The sequence below is a fragment of the Ambystoma mexicanum genome, chromosome 8, assembly GCF_040938575.1.
Source record: "Ambystoma mexicanum isolate Mex_15411 chromosome 8, UKY_AmexF1_1, whole genome shotgun sequence".
Classification (NCBI taxonomy): domain Eukaryota; kingdom Metazoa; phylum Chordata; class Amphibia; order Caudata; family Ambystomatidae; genus Ambystoma; species Ambystoma mexicanum.
In genome coordinates this window covers 1177560183-1177580790 of record NC_090929.1, presented here as the reverse complement: position 1 = coordinate 1177580790, position 20608 = coordinate 1177560183, and the positions used below count along the sequence as shown (strand labels likewise).

Below are 20608 nucleotides of genomic sequence, written 5' to 3'. Positions count from 1 at the left end.
ACCACCATATCTACATCTCCATCTTTCAGGATGAATGAAATGCCATTCATCCTGTGCAATTTTGGTGGTTATGCAAAGCCTATTTAATAAAATGCGTATATTTCACCTTGATATGCTAATTTCTGGTAGAGTCACATCCAATTGCGTTTGTGGATGAGTACCCTCACTTTAATTCTTAGGACATGACCCCTGGTTAATATGTTTGCACTAGCTTTCCTCGGAAAACTGCATTATGGCACATTGCATATGTCTGGATGGAGGGGATATAAGGTGTTATCGTCTGCTTGCATTGCCCAACAGACAGCATGAAACACGTAATGCTGACTTGCACTTTAAATGAAAGTCAGCAGAACCTATAATTCTTGAATTATCTGCCTCATCAATGAGCGTCGTTAATGTTCTGTTTAACCGTTTGTCATTTCCTTAAATAATTTTCCGTTAAGACACTTGCATCGAAGTACTGTTTTTACATATCACATACAATTAAGAAAGCACTGCAACAAAAATGTCTAGAGCAAATATTAGAATTCTGTACAATTCGGATCTGCAGAATTACTTAAACTCGTTCCTGGTCGTTTCTTCATAAAACCTGGCAATTGTTGAAAACTAAAATCAATATGCGATACTTGAGTGTGTTTCACAGACCGCCGGTGTCCTCAACAAAAAAAACAAAACGTTAAATGTTTCAGTGTAGCTGGAGAAATGTGCAGGCAGGTCACATCAAAGACTGCCGCTTGCCAGTTTTCTCTAGCGAAGCTTTCCTTGTCAGCGAGGAAGTCTGTCAATGGCCCTTCATCTGCTCTATGTCTATGAATTGATGCATTGCTTGACACTTCATACATAGTCCGCTTTCTTTTTCTGAGACTCACACTTGGCTTTAGCTTTAATGAGGAGATCGAGCTCCCTCCCTGCAGCACTGTTTTGTCCATTGAAGAAATGCTTATGAGCGCGTATTTTTCTGGTGCACCAAGGCAGCAAATCAAGGAAGTTGGGTGCATCTGTAAGGTAAGCCCCAGACATGTAATTTATATTAAAGGTTGGCAGTGGCCCTTAAATTTGACCTAAATGATTGTTACTCATGATTTCCATCGGTTACCCATTTGTCGAGACAAAGAACAGCAGAACATCCATTTCACATGCACGCCAATGCAGCATAGAGGACATGCATATCGAAACTGCACATTTGTAGTGACATGTATTATTTTTAAACAAGAAAGTATGCATGTTGACGACCTATCAAAGGGGGAAAAAAACAAATAAATAAACTCTAGTAAGTTAAATTGATTGTATTTTAACAGAACTGGTCTGTAGTAAGCACAATGAGGCAGGTAAAGAATGATGGCTTGGAGGGTTACCCACAGCAGTGCCACAGCTTGGGATTCATTCTAAACCTTCCAGTCATCCCCTCTTTTGTTTGCTGTAGTCATTCAGAGCGCGTGATCGGAACGCCCCAACCTGGGTCTCATGTCTGTTGGGCCTAGAGACCCAAGCTGCACCTCACCGATGAAGCCCAAATTGGCTGAAACATGTCTGGGGTTGGTTGTAGTCCCGTGCAGAAGGGATGTGACCAAGCAGTTCTGGCTTGGATGCCCCTTTTAGGGCTGTGATCAAGTCTGAGGGTGGCCCAGAGGAGGCCAGAGGTTTAGTTTAATTCTAAAAATTAGTGCCATAGCTTCTTTTGTTTTGCTCAAAAAAGTTGGAAATGTTGAGGTGGTTAGGTTACATATGCCATGCAATATTAGCAGGCATGCATGATAAACACCAGGTAGCATACACGCTCAGAGTATAATACAGCAACATTTTTATAATTAGTTGATACACGCACACACCATTTTTGGTTAGCCTAGAAGCAAAACTTGGCAATGGTCCACTGGCACACACATGGGTTAATGTTAATGTTAAATGACATGTGTACCGCGCACTATCACCACCGGAGTGGTCCCCTGGCGCTCTGGCGGCTCTGAAAGAGGAAGAGAAGGGTGTTTAGTGAGAGGTAGCTGGAAAGGTGCAAGAGAGCAGTGATGTGCTGCTGGCGGCACCAGCCCGGTGGGTCTGTTGGCTGGGCCTGGGGTGTTTTGCGGCCGGTAGTCGGTGTGTACTGTTGTGCAAGTCTATGTGTGTTTTCTGTTTTGTTTTTGCAATGTAGTGAAGTTTTTGCGGTTTCTTGTGCTGTAGGTTTGTGGTTAAGTTTGATTTGGAGTTTGAGAGGTGTATGCAGAGGGGGAAATTGTTAGTGCAATTGGTTAGTTGGCATCTTTATCCTGAATTGAGGCGCTAGTCTTATGTGATTTCCGCAGGTGGGGTTCGGGAGCACCTCTCTGCCTCTGTCTAGATCTTGGTCCGTCTGGCCTTCGAAGTCCCTTTCAAATCTGGCCCCCTCCTCCCCCAGACTTCCCTTCCCACTCATACGGCTAGCGCACCTGCCCATGTCCACAGCTCATATATTGTGGCAATTGCTAATATCCCGATAATTCCACTATACTGTGGTACCCGGTGACAACTTACGGACGAGTGCAGTTGTTGGGTGGGAAGTTGATTCTGTCTCAGTTTGGGTGTCGCCTGTGTTCCCCTCTAACTGGCGTTCTTCGTCCAGGTGCTGTGGGAGGTTCTTCACATCGGGAGTTGTCCACCGTCTGTACTGGGGGTTGTCTGAGTCCAGTTCATTCATCCCTTTCCTTTCCGATTCGTTTTTCAGTTTGAGTCTGTGGTGTTGAAGAGCCAGGTTTTTAGTAATTCCCTACATTTTAGGTGATATTTGGTGTTTCTTATGTCTTTTGGGATGTTGTTCCAGGTTTTTGTGGCTAAGTGGTAGAAGGAGGTGCCTCCCAGTTTCTTCTTGAGGTATGGTTTAGGTTCCAGGCGGATTTCGTTGCTTGACCTGAGGGGTCTTGTTGGTTTGTAGATGGTTATTTACTTTTGTAGGAATTCTGCTCCCTGTCCACTGATTGGCCTGTGCGTTCTGCACATTGTTTTGAAGGTGATGCAATGTTTTACTGGGAGCCAGTGTAGTGTTTTTAGGGCAGGGGTGATGTGTTCTCTTCTTGATAGTTTGAGGAGTAGTCTGGCTGCTGAATTTTAGATCCTTTGTAGTTTCTTCAGGAGGTATTCTGGAATTCTGATGTAGAGGCTGTTTGCATAGTTGATAATTGACATGATGAGGGCAACAATAGTGAGTGTTTTGTGCATGAATGAGAGGAAAGGTAGGATTCTTCTTACCGTGTGGAGGAGGAAGAAACATTTCGTACTCGTGGTTCTAAGGTTAGGGTGTTGTCCATCAGGACTCCCAGATTATGTACTACTTTAGATGGTGATGGTGCGGTTCCCATTTCCGTTGGCCACGGGATGGTGATTTTGTTCTCTTGGTCTTTGGATATGAACATGATTTCTGTCTTTTCTGGATTGATTTTCAGGTTGTTGGCAGCCATCCAGTTGAAGACTTTTTAGGCACTTGATTTGGGTTGAATGATCAGCTTGTGTGTCATTAATTTTGTAGATGTTTTGGGTGTCGTATGCGTAGTTGTAGCATGTGATGTTGTACTTTTTGGATAACTGGAGTCTGGTAGATGTTGAAGTACAGTGGCGACAGTGAGGTACCTTGTCATGGGTGGAAGAAGAAATCATGCCAGGAACACTGGTGCCTCTGCTACGGCCATTCGAGTTGCCCACATGTTGAAAGGTTGTTACTCCCCTCTTATACTTTCCTGGGACCATCCTCATCAAACAAAAGGCTGATTCTGATCATGGGGGTGGGAAAATAAGCAGAACTTCAATCAGCTGTTGCATGGCAACGAGAGGTTGCATGGTAGCCCGCTTCAGAAAGAAGTTCCTGTCTAATGCCTTGCTGTGCCATACTTCTCAAGGCCTCGCATTCCCTGCAGGACACAGGATGGGAAGAAGGATACAATTAGCCTTGATAGACACCTTCTGTTCCAACTATTATATGTAGGTGTTAAGCAGAAGTTGGGGAAAGCCATTCCGTAGTGGGGATAGAGAACACGTTCTCCTTATTTGTTCTTCTAGGCTCTAACCCAGTGTCTTATTGTTATGACTAATTTGACCATGCCCCCCGCTTCACAAACACTTTTAAAGTAGGAGAGAAGGGCATAGGCCATGATATGGCTATATATGAGACTGTATCCGGGACTGTGTGTGCAATGGAAGTCAGATTATGATAATATAAAGCTGGCCCAGGGTATTGGATACTGTATTTGGGCATGCACAGTTGAATCTAATATAGGAGGCTCAAACAAAGCATATAAGGCTGTATGCAGGATTTACCGTGTGCACATGTGAATATGAAGCTGCACCTGGGATATAATCACTGTGCACTGGTATGCATATGCAAGATTGTACCTTGGTAATGAATGCTCTAAATGGCTGTATAAAGGCTGCACTTTAGCCTTGCTGGCAGTATGTAGGATTGTGAGGCTGTACCTTGGCATACAGGATAGTAACCGTGAAAATGAGGCAGAGGCTGGCTACACATGACTTGTTGAGCATATGATCTATGTTTCTAGGCATATGGAGGTCCATTTGTGCTTATTAGGCTACATCTGTCAAACAATGACTATAACATTGAAATATCACATTTTAGCATTATTTATTTTCTATTTCTTTCAGTTATATGTCTAAGTCCATAGTACCATTTTGATTTAATTTAATTAATTCCCCTATAAGGAGGTACGTAGTGCAAGCTGGTTAAAATTCGAAATGTACTGCCTTGCACGCAGCGTCTTTTGTAAGAATATAGTAATTAAAATATAACATCAGTAGAACATGTTATTGTACTAACAAAACCGAATTTGCCTGTGCATTTTTCCATTCTTTAAAAAAGTCAGACTTGCATTTCTCCTAGAAAACCCTACACTATCACCCTATAAAGAGTTATCCTTCCCCCTCATTATCCTATCTGTTCTGTGCCTTTGTTTCCCATCCCAAAATACGATTTTCAATTTTGTGACTGCTAAGCCTTCTCAGCTGTTTGCTAGTTTAAAGCCTGTGTGAAATAAGAAATTGAAATCCTGCCACGTGTGTTTTCCCGTGCATTGTTTTCCTCCCAAAACGGATTTTCTCACCTGTGTTCACGTTGCTTTAGAGCCCTGGTCAGTCTCCTGTAAGCTTCCTTGTCTCTTTAGTGCAGCCACACACATTTCTGTCCTAGCTATTCTACTGCAAGAGTAAACTGATCTGTAAGTAACCAGTACAATCAGAGTATGCCATTTTGCTAATTTTGAGGGTTTTCATTTCGTTTTTGGCCTCCCATTCTGAGGCGGTGGGCTGAATTTTCAATTCAATGTCCCTCTTCTTTCTGACTCCTTGTCACTATTTTCCATCCACACAGAATTTAGTCAACAGGTTTTTGGGGGGAAGTGTTGCAGGGGGAGTGCATAAACTGTGTGTCATCTGTGATTGTGAATAAAAGTGATTTTGTTTCCATTTCTCCTAAAGGTGTATGTATATTGTGTTAGATGTTGAAATCATTGTTTTACAAGGTTTTGCATTTGTATTGCCACACAGTGGTGGCTGCTGCCCTAAGTTTTGTGTTTCTCTGATTTTTCATTTGAATTCTAAAAATAAATAAATATTTCATTGTGACACACCGGCCTGGTTCATGGTCCATTGCGACACAGAGTATTTGTTAAGGTGGGTGTGAGATGGGTTGGGTGCTTTCTCAAGATGTAATCCAGGGTTCAAATAAAAAATAAAAAGGCTTTTTTTATTGTGCACCAGTGTCAGTGAAGGAAGTCCCTAGCTGGAGTGTGCCCTGCCAAATAATCCATTACCTAACAGTGCATTGGTCTACTCTCTGCAAAGAGGTTAAAGAGGTTAGCAGAGGAAGGAGAAAGGAGAGGCTAGAATATTTGAGGATGTGATGTTCCCATAAGGGCTGCACCCTAGACGGCTGTCCTTCTCCCTAGATGGGGAGCCCCTTCCCATGAGAATCCTCCCACATTATACCACCCCCACTGGGACTATCGGGTAACATCCTCACCTTCCTGGCCTCATGGAAAAGAGCTCCCCCAAGTGGAGAAGTATCACTATCTAGTGAATCATCACACACCCCTAGGGGGAATTTTGGTTAAATACCTCACCTCCCTAGCCACATGGGACTGGATTCTCCCCTGGGGAGAAGTAACATCATCTGAAGGATCATCACACTACTCACAAGAGCACAGCAGATGTAGACATACATAGTACGTGGCTGCTCCTTCAAGTGAGAAGGGGGTGGAACTGCCACCTGAGAACCTAGTGTGTGGTGAGAATCAGAAAGTTTGAAAGGTGGCAGAGAGACACTGCCTGACAAGGGTGTCTGCAACCCAAAGCCTCAATGTGGGGTGAGCATCATAAGGACCCAGGGTTAGCTGAGGGACGGACAACTCCCCAAGTAGGTTTGTCACCAAAGAACCCAGGATGGCACCATCAAGATCAAAAGGGCCCAGAGGGGGATGAGAGAGGATGGTACTACTGGCACAGAACCCTAAAGACATTTCCTATTGATTCCTTTTGAACTGTGCATCAGGAAAGGAGCCCTAATGACATTTATTTTTTCCTTTGAACTATGGGGAAATGGGAAACCCACAGACATTTGCTGGTGACATGATCTGAGCTAAATGGTATCATGGAGGAAAGGCCAAATTAACGCAAACACTTTACGAATGAGTGAGAAAACAACTGTGCTCTATCATCGGGGAAAAGGGCCCTAAGTGTATCTTTATGTTTGGTTTTGTTCTAGATTTCTGGCTAAATTGGTTGTTTGACGGCAGACAAACCTTTCTTTGTACAACGCCCTGACAAGCACCCATTGAAACCTTTCTTTTCCTTTATTTTAAAGAACACAGCTATAGCCGAAGTAGTGTTGGGAAAACACAATCTTGTCTGTCTACTGATTCTAACTTAATGCACCACCCTATTAGAGTAGGGATGGTACAGTGTTCATCACTTGGTGTATCAGGTCAGTCAAATCGAAAACATAGTAGTGGCACAAAAATCAAAATATCAGTCATGTGCCTCAAGAAGGGCTATAGGCATCAGGTTCAGCCAGTTATGTGCTAGGTCTTTGACTCCTGGAGCCCAGTGTGGTAGGTCTTTGTCACATACCACATCTGGATTGTGTTTGCAAATATGAGGACAGCACAGGGTCTGACTTCAGTTAGATGTCCTCACAGGTCTCTGTGAAGCTTTTGAGAGTGGGGCATTTTGAGGGCTGGGCTGTAGTGAGTCTGGCAATGAGCGAAGGCTTTATAGAGGCTGGTGGGGTTGGTGCAGTGTCAGTCACAAGGCTGTCAACTGCTTTGGGAAAGTGGAAAGTGTCAGGTATAGCCAAGGGTAGTCCTGAAATTAACTAGGAGTACAACAATTTTGAGATCGATTACAATCAATATTCCCCTCACAGGGCAGGACTGCAAAATCGTTGGGCATTTTACATTTGTATCCAACAAAATTGTATGCTTGAAAATATGCATGAAATGCCCACGGCAAGACTACTACATATGGGAAACTGGTGAACCTCTACATAAAATCATGAACCTCTACGTCTGAGTGCGAAGAGATGTGATTGCTTTATTTATAAGCATACTATTGTTTGAAAACAAACCTTTCAAACCATAATTGCAAAAATAAAATGTGGTTCAAAAGAACATTGATATCAAAATATAACATTGCACCATAATAAATTAAAATTGAACAGTGATATTCATATAACAATTAATTATAAATGTTTAAATTTAAGCCTGGATTGAAGGTGATCCTAAACCTTAAGCACAGCCAGAGACAGAGACCTCAAAATCGTCTCTTCAATGCAATTGAAACATTTTATATTCTGAGATCTCGTTGACCTCCTGAAACTTGAAAAAAATAAATTCTCTTTCTGCCAACAAATCATAACATTCCATCAACAGGTGTTTGGTTTTATGAATCTTGCATTGATCTAAACATAATCTACAAATTATCTTCTGTCTTCTGCTCCTCAAGCTGCTTATGATACTGCAGCTTCAGGCTGAGGAGCATAACGTTACTACACATTGTAACAGTTTATTGAGAGGCCACCCTCAACACAGGGAGTTCCTTCCCTCCCCAATCTAGGTGTCGCACAATAAATGGTTTAATGTTAGTTCTTATATTCAGCCCTATCTTCAATTCATCAAAACCCCTCATACAAGATGCCAAACACCACTTTCTCTGTGGCACAACACAACCAACTTAACCCAAAATGAATAATCACACAAGTAGGTTGAAAAGAACACAAATCACAATTCATTACTTTCTACAAATTTCACTTCAAGAAATAATTCAACTGATTCATAAACAAAATAAAAACTACAAATGCAATGCTGTGCAATTTCGATTTTCCTGCACACTTTAAAGGCTAGCAGTTTAGTTTTACAAATGTGTACAAATGCATATGCAATTATTATTTCATAGACACTTTTGCTTTAAAATAAACACAGAGTGGTTTAACAGTTTATTTTCATACCTGCCTACTTTGCTCTGTATTGGGGAAATGAGACAAAAACAATAGGATGATTGTAGAATTTTGTATTTCAGACACCCCTACACTTAGGCCTGTGTTGGGGAAGCTGGATAGCAAAAAGTGGGATGATTCGAGAATTCTGGATGTCAGACTCCTCCTACACTCAAAGGCCTCTGTGGGGGTTTCTGAACAGAAAGATTGCCCCATGAGATTATAGTCTATAGTTGTCAGCGCACACCGGGAATGAACTTTGTTAATTGCACATTTTAACAAAAATCACCCTGTGGTGTTCAGCCAAGGGGAATTCATTAAATGAACATGTTTTAGTTAAATAGGCTGAGGATCTACACAGTTTTGCCACAACACCACCCCCCAACCACCCCTGCTATAAAGGGAAAGTATTTTAAGCCAGCAGATCTCCCCCCACCTTTTTGGTTAGAAAGGGTTCAATTCAACTTATATTGAAAAATTCTGTTTAAAGTTCAGGAAAGCCAGCTGCAGGTCAATACCCTCTGGAAGGACAGGGCAGGGGTCTGGTCACCCCACTCTCAAGGATGGTCCCCAGCTCATAGAGTCCAGTCAGCCTTTTTAGGCCCCCCTAGCAATAGACAGCTCCACCCAGATGCAATCTCCTTTAGAGATTCCTTGTGGCTGTCAGATGGTAAGTGTCAGCAGCTCTCCCCTTTCTCATAATGCATCCACCTAATATAGCAGTGATGACACCATCAAGTTTACAATCTTGGGGATACCCTTCAAGAGTTCTCGCAGATAGGATTGGACAGTTACCGTTCTTTCTCCTCCCAAATCCACCCCCACTCAAACGATTGTCTTAGGAGTCTGGAGCAGACATATAACAGCTTCCATTTGCAATTCCCATTTGTTTGCATGTCAAATTATTGGCAGAACCTTATTGTGTCAAAAACATTGTGATTTACTAGTAACTGCCATAATATATGTAGTTTCCTATTCAGCCAATCATGGGGTATTTAATGTGCAAACACGAGCTTCCCTTTCTACAAGCCATTTGTCTCTCTGGGACAGTTTTTGTTATTTGTCCCTTTCAAGTTGGTTGCCTGAAGTTGCAGTGCACTTTCAAAGACACCAAGTCCAGGGAAAGTCTATTTTCAACACCTCTTAGCAGCCACACTGTATTGCAGTTGTCAATAGCTGGGGGATTTAAAATCCAGGATTGCAGTGTGGGAGATCTTTTTGAAGTTTGCCCACCAACAAGCCAAAAGGGTCTAACCCATAGAACAAAGTTTTTTTTTCCTTGTTGCCAGTATTTTGCATGTCTAGCATAATACACATTACATGTTTACATGCACCATGTCTTTTCCATGACATCGTTATGTTGGAAGGGGGATTTCTTTCTCTTGTCTTGATTTAAACTGCAAATTTTAAACTGCAAAGACACATGCAAAGCCGTTTTGGTGTCAGTGTTTAGAAATCATGTATTTCATGTGAAAGGGACCTTTGAATTTCTTCTGCCTTTGTGAATTAAAATGCTGCTTTCCTTTGGTAATGACATGTAGGCCTTTTTCACATGGCCCTTCCTTTCTGTTGGTTTGGGGGCCTTTGATGACAGCCGACAACATTACATGCTTAGAAAAACGTCACATACATGGCTGTGCTTTAAATTCTGTGAATAAAACCTTCACATATTTACATGCCTGGCTTTTAATATGCAAGTATCATGAGGGGTCATAAATGTGCGTCGGACAACTTTGCAAAGGTTTTTCAAAGGATGCATTTCATGAACTCAAAAGGTTAGATTAACACCTCACTACCCAGACAAGGATGTCCCTGCCTGAAATAAACTAAAGGAAACACTGTAACAAAAGGTTTGCGTCCCTCACATTTGTACATACACAAATTCAACAAGGTGATATATGGCAGTTCAAAAGCAACTAATATAACAGTTCAGTTGACATCCATCATGTTCATTGTTTCTCCTTATAATCTGGGCGAATTCCCCTTCCCCAGATTCATGTAGTATTTATTTTAGCTGTTCGAAAAGGATAAAGAAATCCCATCTCATAACAAAAAGTTCAAACTTGAATTCAACCAACAGATCACAGGTATTCAATACAGATTTCCTCTTTTCACTTGTAACCAAGATCTTGAAAGAAATTCTTTTCATCAGCCAAGAATATTTTCGTACTTGATTACTTTAAACAAAAATGTCTTTGTCAGGATATTTCTGCACCAGTTCACAAAACGGTGTGTTTGACAATATTAAATAATTCTGCAGCCGTTAATACAAGTGATCTCAATTTGTCAGAATGATTCTGTATTGATTCACAAAAACACTTGATTGGTTCAACTACTTCTTCAAGAATTCTGACCACACCATCATACTCCAATGACTTCCAGCTGGTCTAGTCACATGCCAGGCATATTACTACAAAGTTCTCTGTTCTGGTGAACTCTCCAGCCAAAACATAACAAAGTGCTATAACATCCTCTGACCTGGTGAACATTCCTGCCAGGCTAGAGTAAACTACTAACTACAAGTACTTCTGTAGTAACGGTCAGCTTCCAACAATTTAGCAATGTCTCTTGCTTCACAACATCAAGTTTAAAAATGTCTTCAAGGGAAACAACTGCACTGGTGCTGTTTATTACACAAATGTGCTTGCCACACACAAGAGGGGCTATGCTTCACTCCTCCTGAATACCTTGTATCAGAAAGGCTGCCCTCCTGCCACTCTTGTTTACACACTCAGTCATTAACCAAGTGCTGATAATAAGTCTTTCTCACGTTCACACTTCTTTGGCTTTGGCAATGCAGGTATAAGCCATCTCCTCTTATGACTTCCTTCACATATGGGCAATAGTCTTGACAAAAACTGACATTCTCAAATGCTTTCTTTTGGCTTGGGCAATACAGGTTGTTTATGAATTGCTTTGATATGATTCTCGTTTGGTTTTGGCAATAATTGTTTGTATTTTCTTCTCAGGTTATTGCCCTTTCCTGTTGTTGGCGTTTAATGTAACCTACCATGGTTTAATCGCACCCTCTGTTTTGAATACGAAGCTCTTGTTCTACCGTCTGCTCCCTCTTAAATTATCTTTGTCTTCAACAGAATAATTAGCCTGCTTCTCTTCTTTAACCCTAAACTGTTTATCTCATTTCTGAGGTTCAGATCCCTGGACTTGGCCAGCAAGTGGTTATGGAGCACACCGTGGTCACAATGTAACGGTGAACTCACGGGGTCTGATGTGCGCGTCCGTAAGCCTTGCTGCCTCCTGGCCTTCTGCTTCGGTTCCCTGCAAGGCCCAAATACCTCTCCTTTATGGCTTCCAGTTACCACATCTGTCAATAACAAAGTTCTCCTGGCTCCCCCTGCTTTCCGTTGTTCATCTGACAGTGTGGAAAACGGTTAAATGGTGCACCTCCTCCTCCTTGAATATGCCATACATTACTGTATTAATGAGGTTCTTTTATTTTGCACTTAGAGACGCAACCTGCGTTTAGTACAAAATGACATCAATGCCACCATTGTACACATTTACAGATAAGAACAGCTGTTTTATATTTGACGAACCCCTCTGTGCTTTTGTCCATCAAAATCACCTGTGCACATATAGTTAAAAATAAGCACTTTATCTAAGTGAACTGCTCTTTTATCGTTTTACAATTCTCACTTGCAATGTTCCTCATTAGTTTGTGCTATTAGGTCTTGCTTGCGACATCTATATGCCTAAACTATTGCATTGGAGTACAGATAGGGAGACAAGGCATATGAGGATGGACAGATTGTAGGTGTTGTTTGGTTATTTACCCACCCATTGACTGTCCACGGCCATGCTAATCCTTATGAACATTACCATCCGTGCCTTTCCCTACCCTCCCAAAAACCTCCTCATGGGAAGTCTTTGAACTTGCTTTACTCAAGCCTTACCATCAAACGTTGCACTCAGTCTTCTGAGAGTTAATCACTTAATTGGAGTTGTAAACCCACAACTGGTATAATTAAAATGTCTTAAACAGGTTGCCTTTGGCCACACGAAGTATAAGCACTCTGCATGTCCTTCACTTAAGTCCAGTTAAAACAAGCATTGGCAAAGCCAACAATTTGTCTATTAGAAGTCCAGCTTCTTGCACCGTTTTGTATCTGCTACCATCAATGGCCAGTTAACGCCACTACGACAGTGCCTGGCAAGTGCCTTTCCCATCCCTACACGAAAGCCCACACTATTCACATTGCCAATGATTATTTTTAGTTAGGAGTTATCTGTTAAATATTCACGTGATGAGTGAAATGAAGATGGACGGTAATCATTTAAATCATACGTAGATTTAAGGAAGGGCGTGTTTTCGAAACAATTAGATTTATAGGTTTAGGATTAAACCTGGCATTTTTCAATATTAAAATGCTTATGGACCATTAGAAATTCCCTAGCTTTTGCAAGTTCAAAGGTGAAAAGACAGACTCGATAGAGCGGGAATGTGCAGTCCCCCCCGCTCGCCAGATGTCTTGTATTATGTCTCCCATAATTCCTAAACATTTACTTTGCTGGCTAGGTTTTATGGGAGTTGTAGTAGAAACAGCTGTAGAGCCAAACGTTTCTGACCACTCGGACAGGGTTTCTGGCCACTGGTCACTTTCCAAATTAGGATTATTATAAATTAAAAAGAAATACTGGTTGTGGCCTATAAACAATCCATTGCAGAAATAAATAATAATAATTGTAATAATAATGATATTAATAATAACAAGAATCCACCTGGGTACTACCGAATTTCTTTTGCTCACTCGAGTTGAAAGTGATTGTTGACACATCCCGCTGGCTGGGATCTCCAAAAACAAACAACAAAGACTATTCCTATTCCTTGGTAACTGACCCTCTACAGCCTTCTTTTCCAACGTTGGTCATGAACGATGCATAGGTCATACCTTACAATAAAGACAATTTACAAACGCCCATATCCTCATTGAATGTACCCATTTGAACTGTGTTCATAGTAACTGTTGCCCAGGAAGCCCCACCGCATTGTTGCTAATATCCAAACAGTGCTGTAGTCTGGTCATCACACAGGAGTGCATGCCACTTTTACTTACCATGATAACCACGTCGCCGGGTCTCATGTCGGTGTAGATCTTGACACTGTAAGAGATGTTGGAGAAGGTTGGCGAGTTGTCATTTACATCAATAACCAGGATGTTGACCGTGACTGGGATACTCTCCTGCGTACCATCTGAAGCAATCATCTACAACAGGCAAAGCTTGCGTTAGCATTCAGTGTATCTGGATAGCAGAACGCATCTTGAGAACAATAATTCGTTTTGATCAATTAAAAACACAAAACTATTGCAGATGTGAAGTAATCCTCAGTACAATTTAAATCGTGACTTCAAATGGGTGACTAATAGACATAGAACCTTGGCTGTTGCTTAGCGTGACCAGATTTCCCAAATGAAAAACCGGGACAACCAACAACATAAAAGAGGGACTACCCCATAGCAGCCCACCAATTACCGCCCCTCCTCTCACACGCCGCCACAACCACCACCCAATCATATTTCCAACACTGCTCCTCTCCATAAACTGTATCTGATCTCATTTTTGCAGTTTTGTCTTTGAATCTTGGCATGTTAATTCAAAAGAAGCATTTTCTCTAATTGCTATTGCATGGCTTGCTGTACAATCGTTTCCAAGCCAGATTCTGTGGCACAGTCATTAGGTGTTGTGACATGTTACGGAAAGGTTGGGGGTTCGAGCCAATCCTGCAACTTCAAAATTCTGAAAGTGTTGTGAAAAACATTACCGTAACATTACCGTAACCACCAACCATGCAAACCCCGGATGGGGTTTCTAAAATGAAAAAACTCCCGGGACCCCAAGACTGAGGGCGATTTCCCCAGACTGTCCCAGGAAAACCGGGACATCTGGTCACCCTAGTGTTGCAGTCTCTGTACAGGGTTTTCTCTATTCCTCCCCTAAAAGAGGAAACAAAAGAAATGCCACACACGGTACGCCAAAGGAAGATGCGAGTCCTGGATGGGCCAGCGGGCACACAAAGGGGCGGAGGGCAGCTAGGTGGCCTGTGAAGTGGGAGTGATTTGAAGGGGAGGACAAGGTGCCGGGGAGCGGTTAAACACACAAAACATTGCACGTTCTGGCAAGCGCAGGTCGGTGGCTGGGAAATGGCGTGAAGGAGGAGGCTGGCCTCTCAGCGATTCTCCTGTGTACGGACGTTTGGAGGGCAAAAAAAAACAACAACAAATGGCTCTTTCAGAGCGACTGCAAATGCATAACTAATGAACATGAATTGTCTCGGGGGGATAGTTCAGCGCCAACGTGCTCGCCTTGGAAGCAAGACAAAACAGAGCACACAGGTTTGATCCCCGGGTCTGCGCTTAGAAACATCTGTGTATTAAGGGGGTTATAAATAACATATCATATCAGAACCAGTTCTTGGGAACCTAAAAATTGCAGGCAATGTGAATCCTCTTTTAATGTAGGTTATGAAAGGCTATATCAATATTGTCCTTTATAGTAGCCTTTTACTCCACGTATAATTGATTATTTTGTTTTGTGTAATCATACTTATTAAAAATCCGCTTTTATTTACAGTGATTTTTGAATGAGCTTTTACTTTAGAGATGTATACCATTACAAAAATGCTGAATTGAAAAGATATCACAATTTTTTTTAACCTACTTTTTGGTCATTTTAAAAAAAAATACTGGACGGATTTTCACCAAATTTGCAAAAGCACGCTTTCGGGACCAAGCCGCTGCTCCTGGTTCAAATTTGGTGAAAATCCGTATAGCGGTTTGGGCTGTAGGTGCAAGCAAACAAAATTTCCCATTCAGTCTATGGGAAAAAAAAAGTTTTGGGACCCCCCTATAACTTTGCCCCCCCTGGACGAATCCTCACCATTCGTTGCAAACAGATTCAGAGTGGCCCATATACTTTTTTTGCAAAGGTTGATGAGGATTCGTCCAGGGGGAGCGAAGTTATAAGCCGCCAAAAAAGTGCTCTTCCTATGGAAACTGCAATTTAACCATAACTACATGGCCACTATTGTGGCCATGTAAAATATATATATATATATATATATATATATATATATATATATATATATATATATATATATATATATATATATATATATATATATATAATACATGACTCACCGTAATCGTATCTCTGATGCTTGCATCTGCTTAGATTCACATGCTGTGCATAGTACGAAATCTAGTGGAAGCTGCAGAGTATTACAGTTGTTGTTTTCAAAACTCGAAAAGGGACGTCTATAGGGCGTGCCAGTAATACTATCCCTAGTGTCATGTCCACTGTACCCATGATCCCTCATGCGTCAAGATCCCTCAGATCTTTTTTTTTTCCGCCATGATAGACGGACGCGTATAGCGAAGTTCCTTTCGGCAATAAGCCATTGAATTTGTTCATTACGATAGTTTTTCTTTCTATCCTTTCTTCGACTTCGTAACACCACGCCAAAGAAGCAGAAAGAATACTGGCGGAGACATCGCAATGGAGTGTACAGTCTTGGAAGGCTGCCCCGGGCCTCGGCCCAGACAGTAGGGAGAGAGGGGGGAGGCCATTGTTAGGAGGCCATTTTTAGAATGCATATTCTCCCCTTCCTACACTTTGTTCACTCAGCTGCCATCCCTTTTATCCAGTATTATGGAGAACACTCCATTTAAATTTTGCCCTAAATGCAACCGTAGGATCCCCTGGGTAGACACACGTCTAGTTTGCAATTTGTGTCTCACCGAGAAAACACGTCGAGACGTCTTGTCGATTTTGCAGGCTCTTCAAGCCTAAGACGTTGTAGAACCGTTCCACTTAGCGCTGGTCCCACTACTCCAGGCAACTCGAGGCCATGGAGATAGAAGGAGCCTTCGGCGATGGCAGCAACGGCGCACTTTTGGACGGCGAGGGCACCGGATTAGCTTTAGCTACCCAAGCGCAAGCCCCTGACCCCGTAGGACAGGCCGACGGCCATGTTGTGGGGAGTACTCCCAGCAGCGGAAGCAAGGGCACACACCACAAAACACACAAGCCCCAGTCGACATTCGACAGATGAGTTAAATAGCCGGCAATATTCAACACCCCGTGAACGGTCCACCGAATCCCAGTCCTCTGGGTAATCTTGTTCCAGATCACTGCATGACAAGGCTAAGACATCGAAAGATGGTAAGGGTGTCGCATGGAAAACACTGTCCAAAGGTCGTTAGTCTGCAGACGAAACCTCGGCCCCCACATCCGAAATTCGACGTTCTTCATCTGTGAAGACATGGGGCCCCAAAAAGTCAGTTACACACTCCTCTTGGCCCCAGGGTGGGGAAAAACACCATAAGACACCCTATAAGACCACCCATAGAGACAAAAGCCCTACTAGGGACATGTCCTCACAAAAGGATATCTTATCCAAATCAATAGGGAAACCTAAAGACTCTAGGCCTAAGCCTATCCCTCCAACTAATGAATACATGGGTATTCTCGACTCGGAGCCCGAAATTGTAATTCAGTAATTTGTATTGAAACTTTGTTTTGTGCCACAGAGCAGATGTTTTGTGCAATCATTTGTTTCCAATATTCATTGAACCTATTAATTAAAAATGATATATTCTTTCTGTACCCCGGCCTGGTTCTTGGCGTATCAGTAGTGCAGGGCCACATATATCGACATGGCTCTATATGAGTCATAGGCAGGGCTAGACAGAATCAAAGAAATGATTTGCTTTAACTGGCAGTGGGCACTGAACTCCCCATTTTAAGGATAGTCTCTAAATATATTGTCACGCCATGCAGTGTTCAGTAGCTTCTGAGAGCGGAAAGAAAAATGCAAGGTTTATTTGTGTTTTGTATTGTGCACACAGCCAATTTATGCACTTGGTTTGCTTGTGTCGTTCAAAACAACATCTGTTTTGGCATATTGTGTTGTAGTGGCTTGAGTAAACTAATACATTGAATCATCTTGAGTAGTTAAAGCAGTCGCACATTACATGTAGGCGATCAACATCTTTGCCAAGCAGGTTGAAATAGAAAATAAACAAAATAAAACCTGGCAGCCTCCAATCTGTTAAGTAACTCAATTAGTGCAATAATTGTCACTTTTCCTTTTGTAAAATGAATATCGTTCTTCTTAGAAAGAGAGGGATACCATATCCGCATTGCATAAGTAGCCCAGAAAATATACCTAAATGTTATTCATATAAAGCAATACTGTCAAATGTCTGTTACATGTTTGAGTTTTAATTAATGAGTTCCATTTTCTTTGATGAATGTGTCACATGGTATTTAAGTTCTGTGCCTATGTTACCTCACTGATAAGCTTGATATACCAGGAATGCGAAAGTGAGTCGCAGAGCCAAATATAGACAATGTTTACATTTTTCCATACCCCAGTCTGGTGAATACGTCTGAGCTCATGATAGTTGCTGTCTATTTCGAAACAACTATACAGAAAGCGACATCGGGTATGATTCCCTAACCGGTTCTCAAAAGGAAAATCCCATTGAAAAATGTGTTCAGATCTATTGTATCTTCATGATAAGAACACTGACGTTCGTGGTAGTGTTTCAAAGGTTTTCTAGGTGTTTAGGAATTTCAGAATGTGATGCGTCTGCCAGTAGCAGATTAAATATATATATATATAGAATGTAGCTTGGTGGCTTCAGGGTTTGGCCAAAGTTCAAGCTCCAGAATAACATGGCACAGCACATGATGACAATTCATACCCTGTGAGTCTTTTGTATGGCTGCTGGGTTCCTGAGGTAGGGCTGAAGGTCCTATAGAATGGCCACCAGTGATGCCCAGTGTGCAAATTGGGTGGTGTTGGTATTCCCAGAGTGGGATCCAGGGCCTTGCCCCAGGTAATGTAGTGACTGCGTGTGACTGACCTAGGCAAAGTGCCCAGTGGGCAGGGTCAGTATTAGCGTATGTATACCATTAAAAACAGAAACACTATTCGGGGGAAAATATTTGGGTAAATAGACATTTTATTTAGGGTTCCATAAATACAGCAGGAGAAGACTTTAAAAAATGTTGGTTAATGGGACGCTATACTTTGTGTGCAAAATGTTAGGGCGAATTCACATAAATGTGCTAATTCCCTTCACCTTAAAGACCCCCAACAACTTTGCTGGATTTTGAGGACTTGATTTTCTTACCTGGAAAGAGTGTGAGCCTTTCTTCCCCACTCTTTCATGTATTTTGATGTGTGTTGTACACTTCTGTTCTTTGATAATTGAGTTTTAGACAACTCCATAAGCATAATCTTTTCATGGGTGTTACACAGCACCTTCAGTGCAGTGACACAGGGATGTCTTTCAGACTTCCTAAAGGTTTAAAAGCCTTCTCTGGGGTGAACTACTCTTTCCCAGCAAATGTAAAGTGAAATTGACTTTCCTAGTCTTTCCAAATTCCTAGACCCAGCACACACCATCTTACAATGGAGTGCTGGAGGGGTTACATAGTATACCCTGTGTCTAAATTCTCAAGCACCAGTCAAATGCTACCCTTTCCTATTGAAAAGGCTGGTGGCAGTGGTTTTACAACAAACTACCATGATTTTTCCCGACCACGAACACCGGTAGCTAAAAATCACGGGAGCCATGTTTTTCAAGATGGCACCTTAAGCCCCTTTGTTTAAACAGGTCCTGGTCTTCTTTTTTGCCGTTTCTTTTTGGAAAGGTCCTTCTAGATTTGGTCCCTTTGTCCATGAGCCTTTGGGGGGGCTTCAGGGCTGAAGACCGCCTCTGACGTCTGAGTGTCTGTGGTGGACAGGAAGTGAGAGAGATGCCCGAAACTTCCTGTGCTTAGTTTCCTAGGAGACCCAAATGCACCCTGGTGTGATTGGCTGGCTGACTGTCCGGCAAGGACAGCCACCCTGCAGGGAGAGTGACAGGTAGGCTAGAATGAAAGGGAGAGAACTGTTTAAAAGGTGAGTTTCTTGGACTGAAAAGCAGAGTCGACCACTGGAACAAAAGAACCGAAGAGGTGGAAGAGGACGGCAGCTGCAACTCCTGGACCGTTGGTGTGCCCGGTGAAGCCCTGCTGCAGGTCTGAATTGCCAAGTTCACCCCAACAGAGAAGCCCCTTCAAGGACGACTTCTTCCTTTGGGTTTGTGGGACCAATCAACTCATAAGCCACCTGGATACCATTCTGAAGGCTGGTTAGGATTAACCAGGGAGAGTGACACCAGCGTGTGTGCTTGAATTAAAAGTACTGGAACTAAAGTGACTCCATCTTGTCAGCATTTTCCAATGATCCCGTGCAGTGCAGGAGTCCCCCAACGTCCTCCCTCTTGTCCCCACGACTGAGGCTCAGGAACAATGGATCTGCAGGACCTGCCAGGAACTTACGTCTTCAGCTGCATTTTGTTCTTCATATTAAGGTACTGTGTCAACCCGATTGCGAGAACGCCACTCTCGCTGTGAAAGTTTGTGTAACTTTCCCAACTTGCAGGCCTTATCAGCTTGTGACTCAACATATGATTCTTGTTTGTCTAAACTATTTCTGCGAACTTTTACAAAGACTTTACCATTTACTACAAGAACTGCTCTTTCCTATCCAAGACACTAGTCCATTGACTTTGACCTATGCCTATAGAACTGAATTGAGTCCTCTTGTGAACTGAAACTATTTGCACTGCCGAGAAAGTATTTATGATCTAGTCTACATAACTTGTGTCTTTTATTACCGTTGAAAGTAACTGAAGTGCCATTTTGCTCCTACTTCATGGGAGCCTAACTTGTTCAGAAACCTATTGGTTCAGTACTGAAGTGTGTTTGTGTATAATCTTAAATTGTCTCCTTCTAGTGAAGGTTTTCTAAATGATTATGTGATTGATAGACCTCTGTGTAACCTCTCGTACTGCTCACATTCACTCTTGAGATAAGCCTGGCTGCTCAGCTCGCTACCAAAAACTGTGTAGTACAGACTTATTTGGCTTACACCTGTAGTCCTAATTGTATGTGGTGGTCCCAGACGGTACTGCATGCAATTCTGTCTAACACAAAACAAGAACACACTACAACGTCATCAGTTATGGGTCTTAAAACAATCATAGCTGAGCCACATTGCTTTAAGACAATCAGATGTTAGCCAACTGCATGCAATGCCTATGATACCACATAGGCCAACATAAATGACGC

At 42.3% G+C, this 20608-nt stretch overlaps 1 protein-coding gene across 4 annotated transcripts in view; it reads right to left on the bottom strand.

Moving 5' to 3' along the window:
* PCDH15 (protocadherin related 15) overlaps positions 1-20608 on the bottom strand; it is a 3978145-nt gene that overhangs the window by 1853336 nt on the left and 2104201 nt on the right. For all 4 annotated transcript variants that reach the window (XM_069611238.1, XM_069611242.1, XM_069611241.1 and 1 more), the window contains one exon: positions 13537-13686. In XM_069611238.1, coding sequence (XP_069467339.1) covers positions 13537-13686 — 150 coding nt within the window. The remainder of the gene's footprint in view (positions 1-13536; positions 13687-20608) is intronic.